The sequence below is a fragment of the Volvox carteri genome (assembly GCF_000143455.1).
Source record: "Volvox carteri f. nagariensis unplaced genomic scaffold VOLCAscaffold_34, whole genome shotgun sequence".
Classification (NCBI taxonomy): domain Eukaryota; kingdom Viridiplantae; phylum Chlorophyta; class Chlorophyceae; order Chlamydomonadales; family Volvocaceae; genus Volvox; species Volvox carteri.
In genome coordinates, this window is record NW_003307577.1 from 17649 (window position 1) to 42507 (window position 24859).

The 24859-nt window shown below is 53.2% G+C and overlaps 2 protein-coding genes across 2 annotated transcripts; one reads left to right on the forward strand and one right to left on the reverse strand.

Moving 5' to 3' along the window:
- Window positions 1–273: 273 nt before the first annotated feature.
- VOLCADRAFT_93831 (uncharacterized protein) lies at window positions 274–21282 on the reverse strand (the record flags this gene model as incomplete). Its single annotated transcript, XM_002953126.1, has 28 exons — window positions 274–728; window positions 1405–2478; window positions 2911–3471; window positions 3976–4067; window positions 4945–5098; window positions 5662–5842; window positions 6914–7131; window positions 7615–7739; window positions 8353–8495; window positions 8803–8859; window positions 9544–9576; window positions 10021–10096; window positions 10556–10593; window positions 11586–11644; window positions 11801–11948; window positions 12268–12405; window positions 12901–13149; window positions 13981–14100; window positions 14318–14364; window positions 14723–14809; window positions 15417–15632; window positions 16175–16331; window positions 16584–16678; window positions 17274–17385; window positions 18010–18630; window positions 19568–19704; window positions 19901–20076; window positions 21131–21282. 28 exons carry the CDS (start codon window positions 21280–21282, stop codon window positions 274–276), a joined length of 5721 nt encoding a protein of 1906 aa, XP_002953172.1.
- Window positions 21283–23028: 1746 nt separating this feature from the next.
- Window positions 23029–24095, forward strand: VOLCADRAFT_93832 (uncharacterized protein; the record flags this gene model as incomplete). The annotated part of the gene is made up of 4 exons (XM_002953054.1): window positions 23029–23181; window positions 23312–23469; window positions 23615–23657; window positions 24030–24095. The coding sequence occupies 4 exons, from the start codon at window positions 23029–23031 to the stop codon at window positions 24093–24095; spliced, it is 420 nt and encodes a 139-aa protein (XP_002953100.1).
- Window positions 24096–24859: the final 764 nt, after the last annotated feature.

The window sequence follows — 24859 nt, forward strand, 5'->3', positions numbered from 1 at the left end:
ACAACATACATCAAGTGTGTATGTATGTACCGGCATAACTAAACTTTCCATGTACAGCGGACACGGTGAGAGAGCAAGGCAGCAGTAGTTAGGCAGGGCGCATAGCCCGTTTACAAGGCGTCCGGGAGCTGCCGGGTTAGCGGGAAACTGCGGTGTTGAAGTGGGGAAGGCGGCAGCGGCCGTGGACGTCAGTAAAATTTCTCATCACCTAAAGGTGACACCCTCGTGCATTAGATGGGGACAGTCTCTACCTACTACATGAGGGTGTCACCTTTAGGTTGCGACAAATTTTACTGGCGGAGGACGTGGACCTGGGGACGGCATGTTCGCACGGTTGGGCTGGTACTTAAAGCTGCCAACATAGCCAGCAGAATTGACACCACAGTTGAAGGGATCTACCAAGCCAGCTGAAGCGCGCATCAACTTCCATGTAGTATAGAGAACTGTGCCGCGGTTGCCCGAGCTGACCGTTAGAGTCAGATTGAAGCTGAGCCCAGGTGAGGGCTTATAACTAACAAAGCAGATGCGGTACTCGCTGGGATCTGGAGGCTGCGTGCTGTCGCCCCAGGAGACTGCCTCCGAGTTGGTTCTCAGTAGCGACATGTACCCTCGTATGTTATCACCCTCGTAAAAGCCGCCCCGCATGTGGGTAGCGGTGGACGTGATGCGGTAGGTGTTGCCACCGAAGTTCCACTCCACGAAAATGTCGAGGTCATAGACTGCGGAGCCTGCGGTTTGCATGTACATATATGCGTATATGTATGCAGGTTGAAGGTGTATGAGTTTAGTTCGGGACCAAGAAATCAACATACGAGAGGGCATTCCTATTCCCCACCTTACTATTGTGGCTACAGCCGTAGTTATTTGTGGCTATCGTGATTGCTGTATTTATCTCGTACACGTCTGCCCGCTCATCACTGCTAGAACTGCATCGTAACCTTTCTCAGAAGGGGCAAAGCTCCTATTACACACCAAGGTCTATCATTATTGTTAAGGTCGGCATTTAATCCACGCGGCCCTTAGACGGATTGCAAGCGACTATTAAACCCCGAGAGAACATCCCGTGGTGTTGATTTATCAGCGCCGGCATTCTCGGTCTACTCGTTGCTTCTGCCTAAGTCGGCAGGTAGGCATTTAATAGGGCGTTATTGCTTAATGCCTGCCTGATGTTGGTGATCAATGGGATGCTGCAATCTGTTACTTGGTGGAATCTTAGGATGCCTAGATAGCTGCTGCTGCTTGCATTCCTGCATCCATGACTACGGCGTCCTTTAATATTATTGGAGTCTGGTAGAGCTAAAATGATTGAATTCACAAGAGGCTGCAGCACCGCATCGCCAGGTTTACTGTACCGCAGCCACACCTCAGCACCCCCGGTGCTTTAGCTGACTGGTGGTGACGCACCTGACGAGCCCGGCACGGCCCAGTCAAGCCTAAACCTAAGCCAAGGCATTGAAACAGTTTGCGGCGGTGGAAGGGATGGTGGCGGTTGGCGCGGCGGCGGTGGACGGAATGATGAAGGTGGGCTTGGCGGCGGTGGGCGTAGCGGCGGTGGTGGGCTTGGCGGGGGTGGGCGTAGCGGCGGTGGTGGGCTTTGCGGCGGTGGGAGCGGCGGTGGTGGGCTTGGCGGGGGTGGGCGTAGCGGCGGTGGTGGGCTTGGTGGCGGTGGCGGGCTTGGCCGCGGTGGTGGGCTTTGCGGCGGTGGGAGCGGCGGCGGCAGTGGGAGCGGCGGCGGCAGTGGGAGCGGCGGCGGCAGTGGGAGCGGCGGCGGCAGTGGGCTTGGTGGCGGTGGGGATGGCTGCGGGGGTGGGCGTGGCGATGGTAGGCGTGGTGGCGGCAGTGGGCTTGGCGGCTGCGGGCGCGGTGCAGGCTGAGGTGGCGTTGGGGATGGCGGAGGGCGCAGTGGCGGCTGGGGTGGCGATGGGGACGGTGACACAGGTGGGAACGGCGGTGGCGGTGGCGATGGCGGCGGCGGCGTTGGTGGCGGCAACGAACGTTGTGGCGGGACCGGCGGCGGCGGGGAACGTGGCGGCGGCAAGGGTGGTGCCCAGGAATTACTTGGTGGTGATGGCGGCGGCGGCGGCCGTTGTTTGGGGACGTAGTTGAAGCTTCCCACATATGTCACGTCAGAGGTGCCGCAGTTATCGAACCCGTGACCGCCGGGGTAACGGGAGGTGTCCAATAACCTCCAAGAAGTGTAGGCAACCACACCCCCACCCAGAGTGGCCGTCAGGGAGATATTGTACGTGGGTCCCGCATTGTAGGAGTACCATGCCACGCAGATATTGTATTGGGCGGTGTCAGGCGCACGTGCGCTATCATTCCACACTGCGGCCTCGCGGTTCACCTTGGGATCTATTTCCAGGTTGTCGCCCTCGAACAGGCCGCCTCGGGAAGCCACCGAATAGAATGAGATGCTGTATCTAATCCCGTCAAAGAACCAGGAAACTGCGACGTCCAGATCCTTGGGACTCGGGTCTGCATCGATACAAGTAAAGAAATACAGGCACATGCGCGCGCCCAGAGGATCTAGGATGGATAAGGATTGGCGGGTTCCGCCGTAGGATACGGGCTTTCAGATAGAGTCCTTAGCAGCAGATGGGTAGTAAGTAGTTGGAGCCTTGTCAACATGTGGCCGGTGCGGTGATGAGAGGAAAAGGAAATGAAAGCAATCAATCAATATTGTACGTAATATGGGATTCGACATAATGGTAAGACCAGGAGGATTATGAAAGACACAAACGGTCAAACAAAGCAAGTAGGGCAAGAATTCACTTCGTCCGCGGTCTAGCCACACACCTTGAATGAAACTGGAACAAAGATGTCACCTTTTCAGGAGGGGGGTTAAACCCGGATTTCAGCGTCCCCTTAAACCTAATGAACGAATGTTTGACCATGTGCATAGCATACCGTTTTGAATTGACCAGGCAACCTCCAACCGCAACCACGGCAGCAACAACGCATCGGAAGGGGGCCCAGGAGGCGGCGGTGGACGAGGGGTCGGCGGCGGGGACGACGGTGCGGGTGGAGATGGAGACGGTGGTGGTGGTGGTGAAGGCAGTAAGAGCTCGGGAGGCGACGGAATGATAGGCGATCCTGGTGGATATACGAAGCTTCCAACGAATGTGGCCATCGATGAAAAGCATGATCGCGTGGCGCCAGTAATTGATTCGGCGCTGATTGCCTTCCGGATGGTGCCTACTACAGTGGCCCCCATGGCAGCAGTCAGATTCACGTCGTACGTGTCCGGAATGGCAATATTCACCAGCATGCAGATCCGATACTGTGTCGCATCCGGGGGCTCTTCAGCGCTGCCCCAGGACACGGCTTCAAAGCTGCGAGGCGGGGTGGGAGACACGTTATCGCCCTCGTATGTTGCGCCTCTTACATTCACCCTATCGTATGTTACGTAGTATTCGATCCTATTGACGGTCCATGCAACCAGGATGTCCAGATCGTCCGTGCTGGGCTCTGCATGCAGCAAATATGTAGGTGGCATACATATGTGTGTAGCTACACGACGTAGGTGGATAATAAGGTGGCAACATGCACGCTGCCATGACACGATCCCCACGTGGCGTCGTCCGTCAGCAGCGCATTGTCAAAGCTCCCTGCGGTCCTAAAAATCCCCGCTGGCTGGCCTCATCCAATTAAGTGGTGCAACAGCCCAATCATTGCGGAAGCCAACCATCTGGCAGATAAAGCTATATGTCTATAGATATACCACTCTGCAACAGTATACAGACTTCGTGGTATGTGGACGATGAAGAAGGTTAACCCAGCTGGGTTACCTTCTTCATCCTTACCTGCAGGTAAGGATGCTGGTTGCTGTCGCTGGCTGTTTACAGATTATTACTGCACCGGCGCAGTGAGGAATCAAGTTCGAATATCAAATTGTTATGGGTAGCTAGCGACAACGCCCTGCTGATGCGTGATCTGTTCGTTCAGGTAGGAGCGGGCTTGGGAGTGACCTACCTGTTCCAAGGGCCCATGCAGCCTCGAAGCGTAGCCATGGCAGTGGAGGGGGCTGTGGAGGAGGAGGAGGAGGCGGTGATCGTGAAGGCGGCCTGGGGGGCGGTGAAGGTGGCTGCGGTGGCATCCCATTTCGTGGTGCATCTCGCAGCACAAATCTTTGCGCGGAGTCCGCCTCGTCACAGGGGGATACCTGCAGCAGGCCACTGCTTCCCGTTGTGGCAGCAGGATACATAACTTGGACCAGGCACTGCCTGCTGTCATTGCTACTGCTGCTGCCGAGCAGGGGCCTTGGAACCAGCTGCCATATCGTCTCTCTGTGTTTATTAGCGCGCCAATGGGTTTGTATTAAGCGCGCACCATACGAAAGTGCGACAGAGCAAGCCCCGTCCGTCCATCCGTAGGGCACCAGAAGAAGGGATCAGGCAGGGTGGCAGGTACATGGTAACATGGAATCGGCAGGCTTATTCTCTTTGCTTGGTCACATCGTGCACGCACGCTAACATATGGCCCAAGGCTAGGATGGCCTCTTGGATGGCCATTGATAGCGAGGCAGTCGGTTGCGGCTGGGATTATTGCGGGGTGACTGTATGTTCAAAGCATGCATCGCCAGCAGCCATGGGTTTGGAGTCAAGGCCGTCAAATGATTGGGAGTAACACACGCGTGGTGATTGCGTAAACTGTATTATGTATTATTCTTATACTCGGCATGAAGTCGTGATTGGCGGGAGTGGAAGCATCATAACAAGGACCACGGCCGTTCGCATGTATCCGTGATGAGATGCGTTCGTAGGTGCTGCATTACACGCGTACAAGGCCCGCGCGTACCTATATACAAGGTTGCTTTCCAGACGACCGTAGGGGAGTATTTAAGCAAGAGATCGAGTGGCGGGAGGGATAGGTAGGTCCCAAGACCTCGAGGGAACAAATATCGAGCTGCGTGTTAAGAGGTATGATTGTGAAGCTACGTACACTGTGATCAAAGCGTTCTTGAATAGGGCTAGCCGTTGTTTTGCATCTGATGGGTCGCACGCCGAGAAGAACATACTGCTGTTGCCTGCCGCCAGAGTCAGGCACCGGCCTATGTAGTCCTTGACCACGTACATGTAGCCGCCAGTAGAATTGTCTGCAAAGGGCAGGCAGTGAGCACGCAGTTGCAGCATTTAGAATTAAACACGTTAAGATACGGGCGAAGCATGGTGCGTGAAGTATCACCAAAGGCTACTAGTTTAATAAAAACCATCTAATATTCATACCAGGACACGATACGTTTTTTTACCGACGACAGACGTAGTGTTGCCTGCATCCTGCATGCCTGTTGTATCACAACTACAGAAAAGTACGGATATATAGATCCCGTGATGCGCCCGCCAGGATACAACAATGCCGGAAACACTCCCCTTAGCAAGGAATGTTTCAAGGCTCCTAAGCCGGCCTCCTATTTATTTCCAACTTTTCGACCGACGAAGCTGCGCCAGGCCAGCCAGCCATTTTTGGTCAATTTCAGATCAGACGGGGCCGAGTTCTGTTTCCATATGGCGAAAGATAGTCACACTGCTGCCTGGCGGCAAGAACATCACGATCAAGAGAGATATGGAGGCAGCAACATTATTTAATACTCACATAGGTAGTCTTAATACATACATAGCTAGAGCATGCGTGCAGAGCAGCAGATCCACCCTTGCTTACCTGGCTCCTCGAAGAACGAAAAGCTGGTGGCGACCTGGCTGCAGGTAGTGGTTATGAGAGGTACCTGCGAGGTCCCGGCTGCCGTTACACAGAGCCCTGCTGACTGCTGAGTACCTGCAGCCACGTACTGCCGTAACTCGTATTCCCACACTTGGACGCCGCCGACAGTAGTATTTGAAGACTGCATGCATACATACAAACGACGTGTGTAGTCGAACATTAAGGAATTCCTAGCTAGGATTTTGTATGATGTATGTTACGTCCTCAATACATATAGAGAGAGGTCAGCAAGAGGCAGGCGACTATGGGACAAACGGCCAGCAGCCATGCATGCCGCATTATGCAATAACTCACGCAACTGCCAGCAGCAGCAGCAGCAGCAGCAGCAGCAGCACATCCGCCGGCCGGCCGGCCAGAAGCAGTGCGGACGCATTTGCACGGGCAAAAAGATTATCGACGAGTTCCACATACACGACAAATAAACCGGAATGTTCAGCAAGAAGGCAATTGGGTCCCCACACGCAGCTGCTTCCATCGCTGCCACGGATGCAGCGTGCAATAGCTGGCCGTTGAAAAGGCCCCTCGAGATGCCGGTGAAGCACTTTGCGCGTATTTGTAGTTGTTCAAGGTGCCGTACTGTGTACCAGCTACTACACAGTGCCAGGAGCTCTGGAGCGAGCTAGATTGCACACATATATGCTCGTCCACCGCACGTGCTTGCGGTTTATGTAAAGCTTGCCCATCTACATGCATATATTTTGTCACACGCGCTATTTGAGCGTTATATACTAGGCGAGCTGCGCCACAGCATTATGAACCCCCTAAAGTTGAGTGTTTGCGTTTGCTCGTACGCACGCATGGCGATGCACATCTTTACTTTCCTTTCTTGCTGTACATCAATTGTTTTCCTATCTCTGCCTCGTATGGTTCTAGCGCGCGGTTCTATACCCATGCTGCCCTTGCGTGGCGGAGCCCCTGAATTGTACAGCGATTTCACAGACTGAACCACACACTCGGTAAAACACATATTTAGCGCTAAGCATGGGGACTATGTGTAGCTTTCATCTTGTCCCTGAGGCCAGGTACGGCGTACGTAGCAAATGCTGGAAGCCTAACAGGCATCGCTCTCAAGATGCTGGCATGGTGCTTTAGCATATACCTATTGACGACGGTGCGTGTGCCGTACTGTACAGCAGCTATCGCGTAAGGAATCACCACCAACCGGAGCTCACACGCCGGCGCAAGTCCCCACCTTGAGCCGGTGTGGTCGCGCATAAACCGGGTTGAGCTGCGTCCTAAGCGTCCCCAGGAAGTGCCCCACCACCACCACGGCCCAGCGCTGGGGCAGCTGTGCGTCGCTTCCATTGCCGATCACACTGTGAACGATTTTGGTGCCGTTGACCGCCAGGGTCACCGAGTCGCCTGACTGGAGGGAGGAGAGCTCGATGCGTTCCACATTGTTGGAGTGATCTGTGGGATTGATAATTGTTTCCAGGAGGCCGATTACAGGAGTAGCCGTAGCCACAACCAAAGAAATATGGCCCCGGGAAAACGAACGAGTCCTAACGTAAATGTTTCCATCCTCTACAGATCGTGCGTGTCCTGGTAGAATAGATAGGGATGGTCGCAATCCAATAAACCGGGGCGCGATCGATAGGCAATATAAAATTATACAGCAGGTAGAAGAACCTACCTCAAACCTACCTGCGCACATGCACCCGAGGCGAAGTCCGGGGGGCAAGAAGCATGAGTGGAGCAATGAGTGCCTAATACATAAAATGCCTTTTGGCAGGACGGTGGAAAGGCGTCAAGCTGGCAGGGATGGCGCGGATCGGCTACTGGCAGGAGGTGCATTTATTATTTTCAGGTATTGGATTACATTGGGCATGTAACACACATAGATTAATATCTAATGCATGGTATGCATATGTATACACATGCATGCACACGCACCTTCACGTGTTTGCATGAGCGCGCCCTGGTTAATGCTGTACTTGAAATCCAGGTCGTTGACAAGGGTAGTGCTTGCCATGACGGATGCCGGGTAGTCATGCCAGACCAGGGCCGCCGCAATCCGCCTGCATGTACATTAATCATACGTTACACGTACATTAATCATACGTTACACGAGTCGTGTGCGTGCGTGCCTCATGCAGTCGTGCAGTGATGGTGGGGTTGGATAAAAAGTGTAAGGGCAACGTACTAAGAATGCAAAGCTGGCTATAATCCCTTGCAGAGCCGACGGCAGAGTCGTCGCATCCATACGTGCAAGATATTAGTGGGCGTGGGCGTGGGCGTGGGCGTGGGCGTGGGCGTGGGCGTGGGCGTGGGCGTGGGCGGGGGCGGGGGCGATCGTGGGGGCGGGGGCGGGGGCGGGGGCGGAGGCGGGGGCGGGGGCCCGTACGCCAATAACCTCGCTGACCTTCGTCCGTAACCATGAACCATTTGTACATGGGTGGTAGGCAGGCAGCAGAGTATATAGCGACAAGCATGCAAGGATGCTTTGGTTACTGGCAAACAAAAATGTGCCCAGCGGCCGCAATTCCAAGCAGCTAGCAAGTTTTCGGTATTTTTATTTCCTCCCTCGGGCCACCAAGCAGAGCGATACAATCTCTACATCTCAAACGACCCGCAACAGCAACGCATACATATGTGCAGAACCGTTCCCCCCCCCCCCATCTATGCACGCACCCGGTACCGGTTGCCCATATCCCGGTAAGGTAAATAGTTTCTCCTTGCTGTATCTGTCCCATGTCGGCCACTTGGATCCGCATGTTAGGGCTCGTGAGCCCGGGCAGGGGCAGGCAGCCGCTCAGGTCCAACCGGCCCCAGCCCTGTGGTATCGCAACGAAAGCCCCATGTTACCCGAGTGTGCATCGTAGTCCATCAAAATGCCGGCAGTCCTGGTGTGCGGTCTAACTGACAAACAGAATTAGGTACGTAGTTAGGTACGTACGTATGCAGCAGCGTGGTTCCAGGAGTTACATACCCAATCAATCCAGCAAATGACGGTGGCCTACAAGGATTATCGATTATTGGGTGTATGTGGCGGCAGCACACGGCACGGTACGTATGGTGTACGTCCGGCGATCTAGACGCACAACCGTTGTGGTGACCACATTCATGCATTTCACTAGTTACCTGATAATCGTCTGGAGCCTCACCCAGTACGGTTCCGGCAGAGCGAGCAAAACCGCCCTGCATACGGCGGCGGATACAGCAGCCAAGCCGTTTGTGATGAGTGTATGGGTGATATGTCTACAGTACACCTGGCATCCTTGCAAGGTGCCACCTTGCAGTGCATACAGAGATGAGTACATACAGCGATGAAAGCGCATACACATGCATGATGCGAGTGCCGACGGGAGAGGGGAGTGGAATGTGAGAGGCAGCACGTCCCGTGGATCGAAGGCACAGGTTGTGAGTCTGTAATTAACTATGGTCGAGCGTTAACCTGTAAAGTTTCAGGTTCATATCGATGATTTCAGGTACACCCAGTTAGAATTTAGCTGTTGGGGGAGTGTTAGATGGTGGAACTTGGAGGCGCGGGTGGCATGCAGTCAGGCAGGACTTCAGTTGCTCACAGTAACACATGCTCGCGCTGGCATGCCTGTGTAGTAGCTAGCCGCCGAGAAGGCCTCTCGAGACGCTGGGAATGCGCTCTAGCGTGCATGACGTAATGATGGTGTGTGCCGTGCTGTACGACAACTCCTACAGACTGCTGGTGCCGCACTGCTAGAAGGGTGCATCCAGCAAGTGGATGGACAGCATATTTACAAAATGTGTATCACATACTTATATCTGTTTACGATATATAATTGGTATTGCAGCTAACAAGATATTAAGCAGAAACAGCTATGTGCATAATGTACGGCATCGCACCGCCAAGGACTTGGCTCCAGCGATGGCTGCGGCCTGCGTACATGCACAGCATGGATAGGCAGGAGTTGCTCCCCAGAATGAGGATGAAAATGGATTTGCTTATTTGCTGAAGGCCTTGCAATGACGCCAGCGGTCAGCATAACACTGAAATTTAACTCTCAACGGCGATTAGACTGGGAGCATCAGCAGTAGGCGAGTATCTAATCAATGCATACAATGTACTACGTATATCTATCTGGAGTGTAAGCAATTGATGTCGTCCAGGCGCAAACGGCTCACAGTGCATTTCTAAGGCTGCTGGTCTGCAACCCTTTATTTCATCGTCAAAGATGGTGGCGGCGGCGGGCATCACAGCGCATCGCATGCGCATCGCACCTTGCCTAGCTCGCGGCGCACACACTCATATTGATAGGCAAATAAATTCACACACGTTGCTTGCGTGTGTAGGTGCACCTGCGCGGCGCACCATGCACCTACCTTGATCAGCATGCCTGACGGCTCGAAGCCGACAGAGGAAACTGCATTACGGTCACCTTCCGGATACATACCGTCCCTGTGTTGCATCGGAGTCAAATCAACGGGCGGGAATGGATGGTTAACGAAGTGCCATGCATGGCGCTGCCCTACAACATCCTCCTGCAGCTGGCACACATGGATGCAAACAAAATTAGCTAGGTGCGCACAAACACTCTATTTCTCAATCTAGATGGCAAACGAACCATCTTAGCTGACTAATCATGCTGGGCTCGCTGCCAGAAGCTGGTTAACTGTAGTAATTGTCATACAGTATGGCACACACCACCACCAGTTCATACAAATGTTGAAAGCCACTTCCGGCATCCTACCTCGAGTGACAAGCTTCTTAGGCGGCCGGAAGCTAATGCGCTGAACAATGCCGCCACGAACATACACAAACGCCTATGTAGCTTGCATGGCGTGAAGAATGCATGTGGTCGAAGGCGTGAAATATGTATGCATGCATGAACACACAAGCAGGTTGGTCCCTAGGTACCTGAAGTATTGCCACATGAGAGCAAGGTGCCCAGATGTCTGCAAGTGCACATACAAGAGTGTTAGCCAGGTTAAGCGTTCATGACATACATACGGTAGACATGCTGTTCTCCATGGCTTTCTTTCTTGCATGGGAGGTTTGCATGGACTGCATGGAGCTTTTCTCCCAGCTGGTTGTACAGGAGATTAGGCGGGACTTGAAAGGCCCCGTGCCTTAAGGCAGCACCACCGCATGTATGTGCGGGGCTTTCACACCTCATCGTCAAGAGTCCCAGTCTTGACTGCATCATTTTTGACCTGCACAATCGCTCAAGTGGTCATTGACCAAATTATTATAAGACTGAGACATCCAATATCCCGCGAGTTTGGCTAATTATATTGCAACCCCCGGTGGAAATGCAGCAGCGTGTAAGGGATGTAGTACTCCTGGCTGCAGTTAACGTGATGGAGACGGGGCGCCGGTTGATGAAGCGACATCACATCAAGGCCCAAATCATGGATGGGGCCGTCCACAGAGTGACTGTTGAATTTGGGGGCGCGTTTACGTTCTTTTACCGCATTAGGCCGACCTACGCCTGGTTGGGACCTCACCATCACATTTATTACGGGTAGTGGACGACAATTTACTTTGCATGGATCCGCTCATAGGCGATGATGAACGGTAATTTTACCCCTGAGTGAACTGACAGTCAACAGCAAAGAAGGCTAACAATCGTGTGTATATTCGGCTGCACTTCCTGTCACTGAGGCAACACTAATGTATCGGTACTGTAGGTACGGCGGCAAAGTCCCAGCAGTGCTAGCCCGGTCTTAGTCTACACCGAGACTGTTGAGTATCTGTGCGTGCCGATACGGACCAGTCGGTCTCCCTCTTCTGTCCTGTGTTTCATCCAGCGTCAGGCGATGCAACCATTGGCTAGGCGTCTTTGCTTGCTAGATGCTTGCTAGCCAGCTGTTGTGACAACGACAAAAAACGCGCATGCACGAAATGATTTAAGCGATGAAGATGCTAGCGCGTACTTATATCTTACCATAGGCGTCGCCATGGACGTTCCTTGCATGTACACAGAGCCATCAGAGCAAGTACGACCTGCATGCATCAACAGAGTAGGTGCTGGTGAAACATACACACACACACCTTTTCACATAACCACGGATGATAAAACCCAAGCAGGTGAATGCCACATGCGCGTTGTTCATCAAGTCAATGCATCGGAAATGTATCACACGTGTCATACATACGTACTGTTTGCGCCTGCCACGATCGAGCCACCAGAAGATGCCGACAACACCCTTGCTCCGGGCGCCACGATGTCCGGTTTGATGCGGCCGTCAGGCCATGGACCATGCGATGAGGTGCTAGCAATGCTGTCAATGCCCAGGTTGATCGCCGGCTGCAGCATACCAAGTGCGGAGCACGCATGCCAATCTATTCCACGAATCTACATGCAATCTATCGCTTGGTCCCACCTTTTATACAGTGACCTTGTCAATAGACGATAAATATTGTAGAAGTAATAAAGCGAAAATTGCGTATGCATGAGCTGAATATTCACTATTGACGACGGAATTGAGAGGACCCATGTCTGTTCTGCCCATGTCGTGCCATGGCACCTACACAGCAATGGGGCCTGCCCCCGGCTCGTATGGGGCCCTAGGTTACGCATTTCGAGAGTATCGCAACGCAAGGTGTAATTACACACAAACACTTACATAGGAGGTATAGGTCATGTAAAAGTTTGAATTTGTGGTATTGCTCAAGACGGCCTTGAGGTAGGTTCCATGGGCCTGTGGGCAGGTATGGGGATGACGCACGCCATCATACTTGCTAGCTATGTGCGCGTGACGGGACTGAAGGGACGACATGGCGGTCGAGACGAGCAATGAGCAAAAAAGCTAGCATAGCATGCTAATGTACGCACATACACACGTGTGCTCAGGTTAGGCACTACTGGTAAGGCACGGACCATTGCCCCCGGGAGATCCCGGGATCGGGACCTGTCAGGGTCGGAAATCCCTCCGATGGTGGAAGGTGAAATGCACCAAGACGATGGACGGTGGTGACCTGGGATAAAGTTGACTCGCGAGCCGACTAGGAATAGAGTTGGGCCGCCGTCGATCCGGCAGATTCCGTTGGATGCCGGTGGTGGGTGCGGAACCTGAGCGATCCACTGAGACGTTGACTAGGGTGACTAGATGAGGGTGCCCCGAAATACCGGGGAAGGCAGGGTTTTGCAGCGTAGCTGCCACGGGTGAATATATGCCCCCCTGTTCCACACATCATACGTACGTACGCAGGCATGCTACATAATCTGCTTTTACCGACCACATGTTTGACATACATACCTTTGTAACCATTGTGAATATGATCGCTGAGGAAAAGCTTTCGTTGGCGGTGATTTCATCGTTGGAGAAGTAGGCGTCCCCCCGGATGTAGACAGCGGCCGCTGCCCCAGAGGCCGCGGCGTTGGCTGCTCGCGTTTCGGGGCTGCAACTTGACGAGCCCATATCCACCACCACCACCTTTCCGGTATACCTATCGTTCATCAGAGATCTGCACGCCCCTAACGGGTTGGCCAGTACGACAGGAACCTCCTGCACGCAATGGCATGCGGCAGATACACAGGTATGTATGTATGTACGTAGTTATTATGCACAATTCACATCACATCCCGAGAGCGGCAATCTGCAGTAGCGTACGGTCCTTGGCAGCCCCATCACCCTGTCTCCGCCCGGCATCTCGAAGCTTCGAAGATTTGTACACCAGTGCTACTTCTAGTAAGTGCCCTTAAGGTGTACAGATTTTGAAGCTCCCGTTATTACTACCTGCTGAGCACTACGTACGTGCCACCCATGTAGGCTACCGCAACACCTAGCTCGCCACCGGCTTCCCTTGGCAAATATAATGCCAGCTAGCTTCCAGCTAATAGCATATTAAGGGATGCGCTCCTACAGAATCCCATGCATCCGCTTATACTGTCTTGCAACGGTGTGCACTTGCCTTGTCTTGCAGCAACGTGCGCCACGCGTCCCAGTATGGGCCGCCGGCCGGCCAGATCTGCATGAGCAAGGTTGAGGAAGTAGCTAGGAGTCCCAAGCATGCAGACATGAAGACAGGCAGAGACCTCCTGGACCTCCCCATTTCGCACGCCATGCTACAAGCACGATTTGTGTTGTGAGGACTAGCTACACATTTCGAGGAAACACGCACTCTTGCATTTGTGTATATGTTACAAGTTACAAGTTCCGCACACATCCATAAAAGCCGGGGGGGCCATGGACGTATATGCATGGACGTAATGCATAACATATACATCTACGTGTATGCAATCGGCCCAGAAGCCTCCCACTCTTCTGTAACAATCAATCACAATCAACCAATCCACATACCGCACTCCAACCTCCTATATACACCCACCCACGCACCGCCGACTGTTGGAGGGCACGAGCACCATCCCGATAGCGGAACAGGAATGCGTACTGATCACTGGCGGCGGAAGCGACGCCCTTGGGATGGTTGGTCGACGCCCCCACAGACAGAACGTTCTGCACGTTTCGCATGCGTATAGATGGTAGACGTGCAGCAGATGCGAAGTCGGTAGGGCATTCCGTAGGTTTCAGGCAGTTTGCATGGGCGGGGCATGCTAAGCCGACATGCATGACTGGTACGCAGTTTGATAAGCTCAAACGCGTGATAAGGGACGGATATGGTTAGACACAAGTAATCCAAGAGGGTATATGTAAACGTACTACACTAACATACCTTGGCCGTACCAGGCGACCCGACAGTTGCCATGAAACCGCTCACACCTGCGTGCAGCGGAAGCGCATGCAAACATGAATACCTAAGTGCACGCATATGTGAAGGATTACGAGAAATACATTCAAGGGCGAATGCATGCATCTTGGCAACTCCGGCCAACCACGTTTAGCGATACCCATCGGTACACGCAGGACGCTATAAAACCTAGCTATAGGGGGTCCACCGCATGACTGCAGAGGGAGGGAGCAGACGGAGCAGAGGGAGCTAGGGACCCTGCCTTGGTGGCACATGCCCTTATTAGTGTTCTTAGGCAGGACCGACCATTTATTGGGTAATGCTGGTAGCGAGATATCGAACACTAATATACATGTACATATGTATAACGGACATACATGGCATGCGCACCCGAGTTGCCGGCGGCAACCATGCTGAGGAAGTCAGGGTGCCTCCAGGCGAACAGGTCGAAGCCTTGTGCTATTGAGTCATACCGGACTGCGAATGAGCCTGTCAATCCCCAGCTATCGGAGGAGAGCCGCGCGCCCGCCGTGAAGTGCGACTAATGATGTAGATATGGTGGGGAAACAGGGTGCATTGGGAGGGGTATGGTCACTGCATGGCAATATGTATTGACACCACATCGCAGACATGCATGCGCTCGGTCAATAGTGTTAGCAGGACTCCATCATCTCACGTCAGACAGGCTACGCCGTGTATACTCAGCAGCCGCAATGAGTGAAACGTAAATGCGGGCGTTTCAGCAGCGGCCACGCTACGCATGCTGGGCGGCTCTACATGCACTACGCACCCAGCATGGATGTACTCATCAGAAGCAAATACGATGATGTGATGAAGAAGTAGTAAGTAGGTCGACGGCGAACAACAATTCATGTACATATGCACGATGTACATTAAATACAAAATAACATACGCAGATAAGAACGCTTCCTACTGAAGGCAGGAAAGTCCTCTACCTGCCAGAATAAACTAAGTTAGGTACCTTGCTTCCGGCCTGCCCAGCGTGAGTGGGTTTGCCATATATCACGTTCCCTGGTCCTAGCGGTCGAGCTAGCAAAACTGATTATGGGTCATGACACTTCACCCGCCTCTAGCAATACGGTTGCCACCGACGGGACCTCCAAGCCAGGGGCGCCGGGCACTCCGATGTCCATGAAGCTGATTTTAGCAGCAGGCGCTGCGCCAGTGTCGTTCTTGTTGAGGAGAAGACCGTTGTTTGTGGATACCCTGACCCCGGCAATAGTACCGCACACGTGTGTCCCGTGGCCCTCCACCTCGTCACCGTAATACGACAGCGGATCTGCAAGTGCACGTGCGCCATGTTGGCCATTCAAGTCATGTGGGGGACCGCAAGGCTATATCATGTACTTATATCCCCATGCAAACGTCTGCATGCAGTTGATGTAGTCATGCATCATTAGTGGTGGTGCACTTTATGCATGGGTGCGGCCACGTGGCCATGCACTGGCTGGGCCCTACCAGCCCTATCAGAACGTCGATGATGATGTGTGGGCAAGGCGGTGCGACGGAATACATAAATGTACACTTTTTGCAAGCTTGGTTGACGAAGAGCGAAGGACGCTTCTGGGTTATTAGCCACAAGGGTATGCGTGTAGGGGATGCATCTGCGGTTACCACGGGATTCACACCTTCTATCCGCTACTTATATACATACATACATACGTCCATCGGGTGCAGCTAGCAACACGCAGCAGGTGATGAGGAGCTAGGTCTTTCTCTGGGACGCGGGGGCGGAAGCAAGCCGCGGTTGATTTTTCACCCATTAATTCTTGCCTGGCCCGCTGGACTCAACTGCCTTGTCGGTCGGTGCGAGCTACATACCAGATACAGTGTTTGTGATGGCGTATTGTGCGACCTTTCTATGGTTTGGAAGATTCCACCGCATCGGGTTTCCCGCCAATAAGTTCTTCAGGGCCGCGGGGTCGTAGTTGTCATCCACGAATGAGCAATGGCTCAGGTCGATACCGGTGTCCCCCACCTGCATTGGCGTTTGGTTTTAATTTCACGTTCAGTCCTCCATATCATCACTCATCTGAGTTTCATCGCGTCCGAATGCGCAAGTAGGTAGCCATTGGGACTGCTTTCAGTCCTGTAGCACGCTACAATTGCCATACATGCATACAAAGAATCAGCCACACCCACATACGTTGGTCAAAAAGATATCTACGATAGATACAACGCGTGACGTGCGTGCCCTGCTGTACACACGATCAAGCACGCGCTTGCTTACCCCGACTACAGTTCCGTTGCCCATGATCCCAGCCTTCCAGTAGGGCCGCAGGTCGCCGCCGGTCAGGTTGTTGTACCGAGCCAGGTCCAGATCACCTGCGGGTATATATGTTCCCCCTGGGTGAATTGCTTGAATACTAGAAGTTTTTGCGTTATATTATAACCTGTACCTAACTTGTGGCTCCAAGGCTTTTGGGCCTTTGGTTCGTATGGGCTCATTACAACTCGCTGGGTAATGCAACAGAGGTGTAACACACGCACACAGACACACACATACACGCGCATGTCCACGCGCACACCCACGCCCACGCCCACGCCCACGCGCACACACATACATACATGTAAGCATAGAGCAGGCAGCCGAATTATCCAAACATCAACAGATAGATTGCCGCTTCCTGTTTCCTTTACGACTATTAGGGGCAACCAGCCAGCCATTTTTGGACAACTTCAGGCTGGGGGATTTGGATTGGATTGGTTGGTTTGGATTGTTCTGGGATTCAACTTAGATTGTTACCTGCTGGGACAGTGTTGCAGGACCAGCAAGCAGTTCATGACATCCTACTCGGCAATGGTACAGCATCGCCATTGCTGTAGCTAGAGCGCTGTTACTCGCGCTCCCCATGATGTTGGGGGCTTTGTAACACAGCCGCAACAGGAACCTGATCAAGAGCCACCCACGCATGCTCACCGGTTTGCACCAGCCATCCACCAGCCGCGTTCAAGGTGGTGGCCTTCAGCACCGGTTCCAGCCAGGTCACCAGCGCCTGCTGGCTGAGCAATGCGGCGGCCTCTTCCATGTCCTGAATACATATCCATATATAGGGTTTGGCACTACTGGTAAGGCGCGATCATTGCCCCCGGGAGATCCCGGGATCGATACCCATTTGGGTCAAAGTCCTTCCGATGATGGAAGGCATTGCACCCTATGTTGATGGACGGTGGTGACCTGGAATAAAGTTAACCTGCGAGCCGATCAGGAACGGAATTGGGCCGCTGTCGACCCGGCAGCTTCCGTAGGATGCTGGTGGTGGGTGCGGAACCTGAGCGATTCACTGAAAAGTTGACTAGGGTGACTGGATGAGGGTGCCCCGAGATACCGGGGAAGGCAGGGTTTCGCAGGGTAGCTGCCACGGGCGAAGATACACCCCCCTGTTTCACACATCATATCCGTCCGTCAGTGCATGCACACATCACCATGTGAGCGACAACAAAACAGTAACATCTTTGCGCGTCAGAACCAAGAATTTTCCCTCCATATAAGGCATCACCGAAACCGTAACTGTTCGCTGTCGTTAAGGCAGGACAAGTAAACGGACTAGGAAGGCAAAGGAACTATGTAGGTCATACTACCTAACAGCTCTGCAGACCGATGTGGTGACAGAATGCTGCCTGACCGAAGAACTACCACCCATGGTTTTATTTACCTCGGCGCAGAAGTATGCTCGCAGCCGTGGCGAGAATGAGTCATACAGGTCTGCATCACGCATCCTTGGCCGGCAGGGGTCCGCTGGATCGCTGTCGCGTCTCAGTTTTATCGCCAGTGAGGTCATCCAGCCATCCTGAATTGTTCCCCGAATCTCCGCAGCAGGCAGACCTGGCACTATGAAGACTTCAATGCCATACAGATTTGCCGTGTTGCCTTGCGTGGACGATACCAGGAGCGACCTCTCAGCAACACCATTGCTGGTTTGGCTGTCAATGCTGCTCAAGTCCTGCACCGCCATCGCATCCTCGCTCCCCCGTCGCATGTGCATCATGCGCTTCCTGTCATGGCGAGGTTCCTTGCGGTGATTATCGCGTTTGCTGTGCACGCTCCAGATTTCCAGGCTCCGGATGATGGGGTGCTGCTGGGGCTCAAGCCGGCCCTCGTTGGCACCAGGGCCCCCAGAGCTGCCGGGGATGGCGGCAGTGCTTCCATCATCAAAACGACTGGCCTCGCCCACTTGACGCTGCATCAATCGCCTCCTCCGTCTCGCTGCTGGTCTCATGGCTCCTGTGACTTCCACCAGCTCCGGAGCCAGCTTGTAGTTGGCACCATACGTTCCCTGGGTGAAGGGATAGGATAGTTGGAGGACATGCTGGGATGTATGTACGTATGAATGAATGGCTGGTTGGATGGGTACTCATACATCAGCTGGATCAGCACGGGCATGGGTCCACCAGCTACACAAACAGCATGAGTACCTTGCTTTGCGCTTGCCTGCGTTCATTGGAACTTTGCCAATGAAGGCCAAAAGTTGAATGATCGACAGATTGAAGGGTATTGCGTGCATACGTTATAGAAAAACACAGGCCGCCGGTAACCTGCCTGAAGGGTAACCAACAGGATTAAGATTGTGTCCCGCTGCTTGCTAGCTGCTGGTGGTGATGCCCCCATGGGGGATGGGGGAAGCTTGCTACTACAGACTGATACTGGCGGCGTCTATTAGCTACCAAATCATCTACACAGAACGCTGCACCGACTCTCTTAAAATTGTACAATTGACCTGCCCCCACTGCTGGCACCAAGTGCCATCCAGGGCCGGATTCAGAATTACAATGGGCTACCATATCGAGTTAATAATGGCCCTAACACATGTACGAATGTCTGTTGAATACAGGTACAGTCCACAGATAGTTTGCAAGGCACATACAACCAAGCAACACGGACAAGAATACACATATGTGGGACACAGCGGCGCTGCCGCGTGGCTGCATCGCATTTCGTGGTGTAAGTTGGGGTAGGGGCACAAAAGCCTGACCTGCTGTTTGGGCTAGCCCCTTGTGCTGTGCTTCGACCTTGGCGCCTGCAGGCGCTGGCTCAGTGCAACTTACGAGAGATACATGCTGCACACATGCATAGCAGCCTAACTACACACCCTCACAATTCATTAGCTAGTTAGATCCCAACAAAGATGAAGGGAGAGGAGAATTCTGGCTTGCACGGCAAGCCTGCTGTGACAGGTCCGCGTGCCTCCCAGCAGCCTCCCACAAGTCACCCACCACAAGCGCGTCATATCGCTGCGCCGCTTCCAGCACAGACCTGTACCGCCCGTACATTAGCAGCGTATTATCTGGTATGTATGCTGCCACAGAGCAACCTTGGTTGACCAACTCCTCACGCAGAGCCTCCCCACTCCCTAATGATAATGGCGAGAGATGAAACGAGGCAGCAGCAGGGGGACGCGAAGTGGATGGATGAAGAGGTACCTAGATGTCAAGGAGCAGTAAATAGCTCAAGAGGGAACAGGATCAGAGTGTGACACCCTGCCATGATTACAGGGTATTGAAGTAGGTATGTATGGATGTTTCCCGTCAAGCAGCACACGAACATACCAGACTTGTACTGGACGAAGTACTGCTCAGGCTTGATGTCGCCCTCCCCAGGGGACGCTACAATGCCAGCCGCAGGGCTTCGTGTCGCAGCAGGGCAGAGCCGGGATATGTACACACATACACGCAGACAAGTGTGGGGGCGCGTTAGCGTGGGGGATGTCAAGCTCCCTGCTAGCCTATGGCAGCTGGACACACGTTATGGCCGATGGGCAGGGACGGATGGAACCTACCGCAAGTACGGGCACATGCAGGACTCAATAATGTATGTGGTTCGCCTACTGACGGCTGCGCCTGCTCGCCAACATCACACAGTATCCTGATTGTATACTTACATGGTGTCACGGACACCAAGGAGTACCCTCAGTACCCTCACGGGAAGCTAACTAGGTGCACATGTGCATCTGTAAAATATTTGACTGTCTATATATTGTGCCACGTGCGAAAGTGACATTGGGACCATATACATGACTGGATGGCCATCGGTACAGTGATGAGAGGAGGAGATGGCTACCTTGTAAAATGCATTGGCCCTGCATACGGAGCTAAATTCCCGCTCCACTGGAGGTCCGGCAGACCACCACCACACCACCACCAGCACTACCACCCAGCAGATTCTGCTAGATCAACGGTGATGACAACTCTACTTCCGGCCGGATCACAGGTCACTATAAGCATGATTTTGCACCGTACATCGTTCATCGGGCAGCGCATTAATTTAGGGAAGCATGTCCGTCCGCATGCCCTGCAGACGGACATGCGTGCGTGTGGCAGCTGCTGGCTGGCATGCATACAGTCCTACAAGCTCGAGCAGAGATATGCTCAATTCTTTTGGGCAGAATGACATAACACCTTTACTTGGAACCTACTCAACCTACGTCTGCACGCAAAGACGCGAGTGCGTGTGCATGTGCACATTCCATGCAACGAATACCGAACATATGAGTAACAAGCAACGCAACGCCGCATGTTCCTGCAGCTATCCAGAACTGTCGATTGCTAGATTCACAGATGTTATTCTAAATGTAAACAGGGAAGAGGGAACTTTCGCGTGCAAGACGCGCACAGATGTTGCCGCTCCGTAGCTAGTATACTACTCATTCTCTTCCGAACAAGCAGGCGAACAAGATGCGCATGAAGTTATGAAGAGCAAAATAACTGCTATCAATTACCATAGACTTGCAAGCTTCCTGCGGAGATGCATCCGGGACGTCTTAACTGTGATATTCTTACCTGAGCTCAACTTCCCCACTGCGGAGTTGAATTGTTATCTGCGAAGTAGCAAGTTTGAGAAGCGCCAGATAAACAGTGAAAAAGATAGATATGCATAAGGACGGCCTCCGGAACCTCCTGAGTAGGTGCCCACAAGCGTCGCAGTCGTCCATTTTCCTGAACGAAGCTATACGGCCAATATTCGCATTAAGGCTTACACTCCTGGTTGGAGTTCTTTATTTTGCTCACGTGCGCTAGATGTGCGCAGTAGATTATAAATAAACGCGACGAACCGCACTGCTGGGCCTCCCGCCCAATTTAGAGTGTACTTGCTCGTAAACTCTTTATGATTTGTTTCGGGACGAGCAAGTCATAACGTACATGCGTACATGTCTAGCCAGCAGTTCGGGGCAGGTACCAGCCCTGGACAGCAAGGTGAAGCCGCCGGTGGAGGGCGGGGCCATCTGGTGAGCTTGTATTCGTAAATGCAGGGCATAAACCTGATGCGACACCGGACGTTAAAATCGAACGAATCCAACGATTTTTTTATTAAGCAGATTATCTTTATATTTTAGCCGTCCCAAATGCAGCTTCCGGCGCAAATGCAGACCAACAACTTTTTGAAAGTTGTTTTAGTGAATGCGAGTGCAGTTATGTACAGATCTGCCTTTCAGTCGCCGTAGGTACTACCATGTGCATGGAGTGGGACCCCCTCACCACTTTTCCCGGTCAGTTGTGCCTATGTCGCGCGTTGTTACACACACCTGAGCTACACGAATTACGATGGAGGGTCCACTGATGAGACACATATTCAATGAGACAACCAGTGTGCAGGGTGTCAGGGCTGATTTTCGTGCGCTGTGTCCACTTGGGGAGGGGTGTTGGTAAGTTTGACCAAGACGGATTTAGTTGATGTCGACGCCATTGACGAGAATACAATCTCCACCGCCATCTGCAAGGTTCAACCGCTACCACAAGCGTGGAGACCAGGCAGTTGGACAAGGTCCCGCCAATGATCTTTAGTGCAATGAAAAATTATACCTAGTGTGCAAATACGTGGATTGTCACGCGTCTGTCGAGCAACCCATCCATGTGTGAAAGTAGTAGTCGCCGGTTTCGGAACACGATCCAAGGCCTCGCAGGGCCCCTTAGGCAGTGGCAATCCATTGCACGTTATTCAAGTAGCCCTTCTACGCACGTAGTCCTAACCATTCCTAGCATGTTCCGAGTCTAGCTCCGGCCCCCGCCATTACCCAAGGACTCAACCTGACATTGTAAGATTGAAGGTGTTACTCCCAGTCCTAATCTCCTTAACCTCTAGTCCTGCGGCGCTTGCACCCTGCACCCAACAGTGCACTTGGACAGCTCCAACGATGGCCTCATCACCTCTGTGCTTGGGCACAAGCCCTGCAATGCACACATTCTTCCTACGTGCCGAGGCGCCAGGCAAGTATGGCTGCCAGTCCACCCGTACATCGTGCTGGGTTGTGTAAAAGGCTGAGGAGGAGGGCACCGGGACTCGGTGATGGCTTGTTGTACACACCAACGTTGGCCTCCTTAAGTATTTCATCCATCGCTGGTCCGTCCAGGAGCTGTCGCTGATGTGTATTCGGCCAAGGTTTCAACTGTGGCCTCGTGGTGTTCAACATGGATGCGGCTTTCAAGGCGGGCCCTAGGCCCTTGCCATGGCAAATGTGCACAGCTTTGGCATTCCACTGCAGGAGCTGAAGGGGAACTTCTGCGTCACTTCTCCAGAGGGGCATCACAAGGGGCTGATGATGTACTTCACGCTGTACACTCATTACACTAATTTCTGACCTTGGCACTCAAGTCATTGTGTTCTGGCAAGGCGGAATATAGGCCCTATGTTATAGGGCTTAAGCCAGTCGACAGGGCCAGTGTGGCTCTGTCCGCCCTGCATGACTGGGCAGGTCGTCCATCCCTGTGTGCTGCGGACATCTCTGCTGGAGCTTCGGGAGGTTGCATGCAGAACACCAGTCGTGGTGCAGTGCAACGTGGGTGTGGCTACACCGGCCGAGGTAACGAAGTTGGTGGAGAACGACATCAATCAGGTGTGGACCTCCTCACTAGGATGGTCATGACAGGAACTGTTCTGGTATTCTGCGGGCTGTTGCAGTTTGACGACCTGCGGCATGTGCTTCTCCGCACACGTAAGCTCCACGTTTACACTGATCGGTCGAGACCATCTTGTTTAAGAGCAAAACGGATCAGCACTGCAAGGGCGCGGTCGTCACCATTGGCAGGATCGTGTCGGCAGACCATGCTACCCGGTTGACCTGCTCGTGCAGCTTCTCTGTGCCGGGCGCTATCGACACAGCCTTGCGTAATCACATGCCGAGGTATGGTGGAAGTAGAAATGGAGGGTGCATGTGGGCCCTTCTGTGAGCCGTCAACCGCCATCACAACTGCATGGTGGAGGTCCGGCTCCCCTTCCCACAACTATCAATGCTATGCCTGTACAAGACCTTCCTTGCTACACTGCAGAAACTGTCCAAGGAGGCCAACATCTGAGGGTTTGGCGCTACTGGTAAGACGCGACCATTGCCCCGGGAGATCCCGGGATCGGTACCCATTAGGGTCAAAAGTCCTTCCGATGGTGGAAGGCATTGCGTGTCCTAGTCGATGGATGGTGGTGACCTGGGATAAAGTTAACCCGCGAGCCGACCAGGAACGGAGTTGGGCCGCTGTCGACCCGGCAGATTCCGTTGGACGCTGGTGGTGGGTGCGGAACCTGAGCGATCCACTGAGAAGTTGACTAGGGTGACTGGATGATGGTGCCCCGAAATACCGGGGAAGGCAGGGTTTCGCAGGGTAGCTGCCACGGGCGAAGATACACCCCCCTGTTTCACACATCTGAGCCGACCTGCACCACATGATTTTCACCACGGTGGCACGACAGCGGTCGTTCAGGGTGGAGCCGGACACTCAGAGGCAATCACTTTTGCGTGCGGCTGTGGCGCCATGAACTAGCCTCCCTAGGGAGTGCAGGAGTCCTGTAAATTGATGTGCACCGTGCAGGCGCCTTTGGGGGCGAAATCTTCCGATTAAACAGCATTTTTGGCGGCTTTATGGTCGGTCCCAGAGCAACTTATTGGGGAGCATTTTGACCTCCTTATTAGGCTATGTAAAAAGTTGTCGTATCACGACTACAGAAAAGTACCAATCGGCGGGTCTCAGATCCCGTGATGCGCCCAGGATGCACAACATTATTCCCCCCCTCCAGTTGAGTGCGTCCTCGACCTACAGTAGTCCATCTCAGGTCACTGTGGGTGCTGCCTCCTCCCACCAGAATGACCATCGGTCGCGAGGCCTGCCACCTCCCGCACAACAGAAACCGCACCGGACAAGATTGGAACAGCAGCCAAGACTGGGAGACCTGAGCACGATGTATCGTAATACACCCAAATACCCAAACATCGTAATATACCCACTATAGAACAGTCGTCCCCCCAGTCGGCTAGGCTAGCTATCCCTGGGGAGGTCTCCATAGCTCTATGGGATTGCTGACAACCATCAATTCTTGCAGCTGTACGTATATCGCATAGCTACCCCTGCGCGCTTGCAAGCGACATGCAGCTGTGCAATAGTCGACGCATGCGGTATTACTTCCATATAGAGCCCGCCCTGGTATGTGCATAGCGGATGCTAACTGCACGGTCCACACTCTTAATCCTCTATGTTATGTTATGTCATATATGTTGTGCACACATACATACACACATACATGCC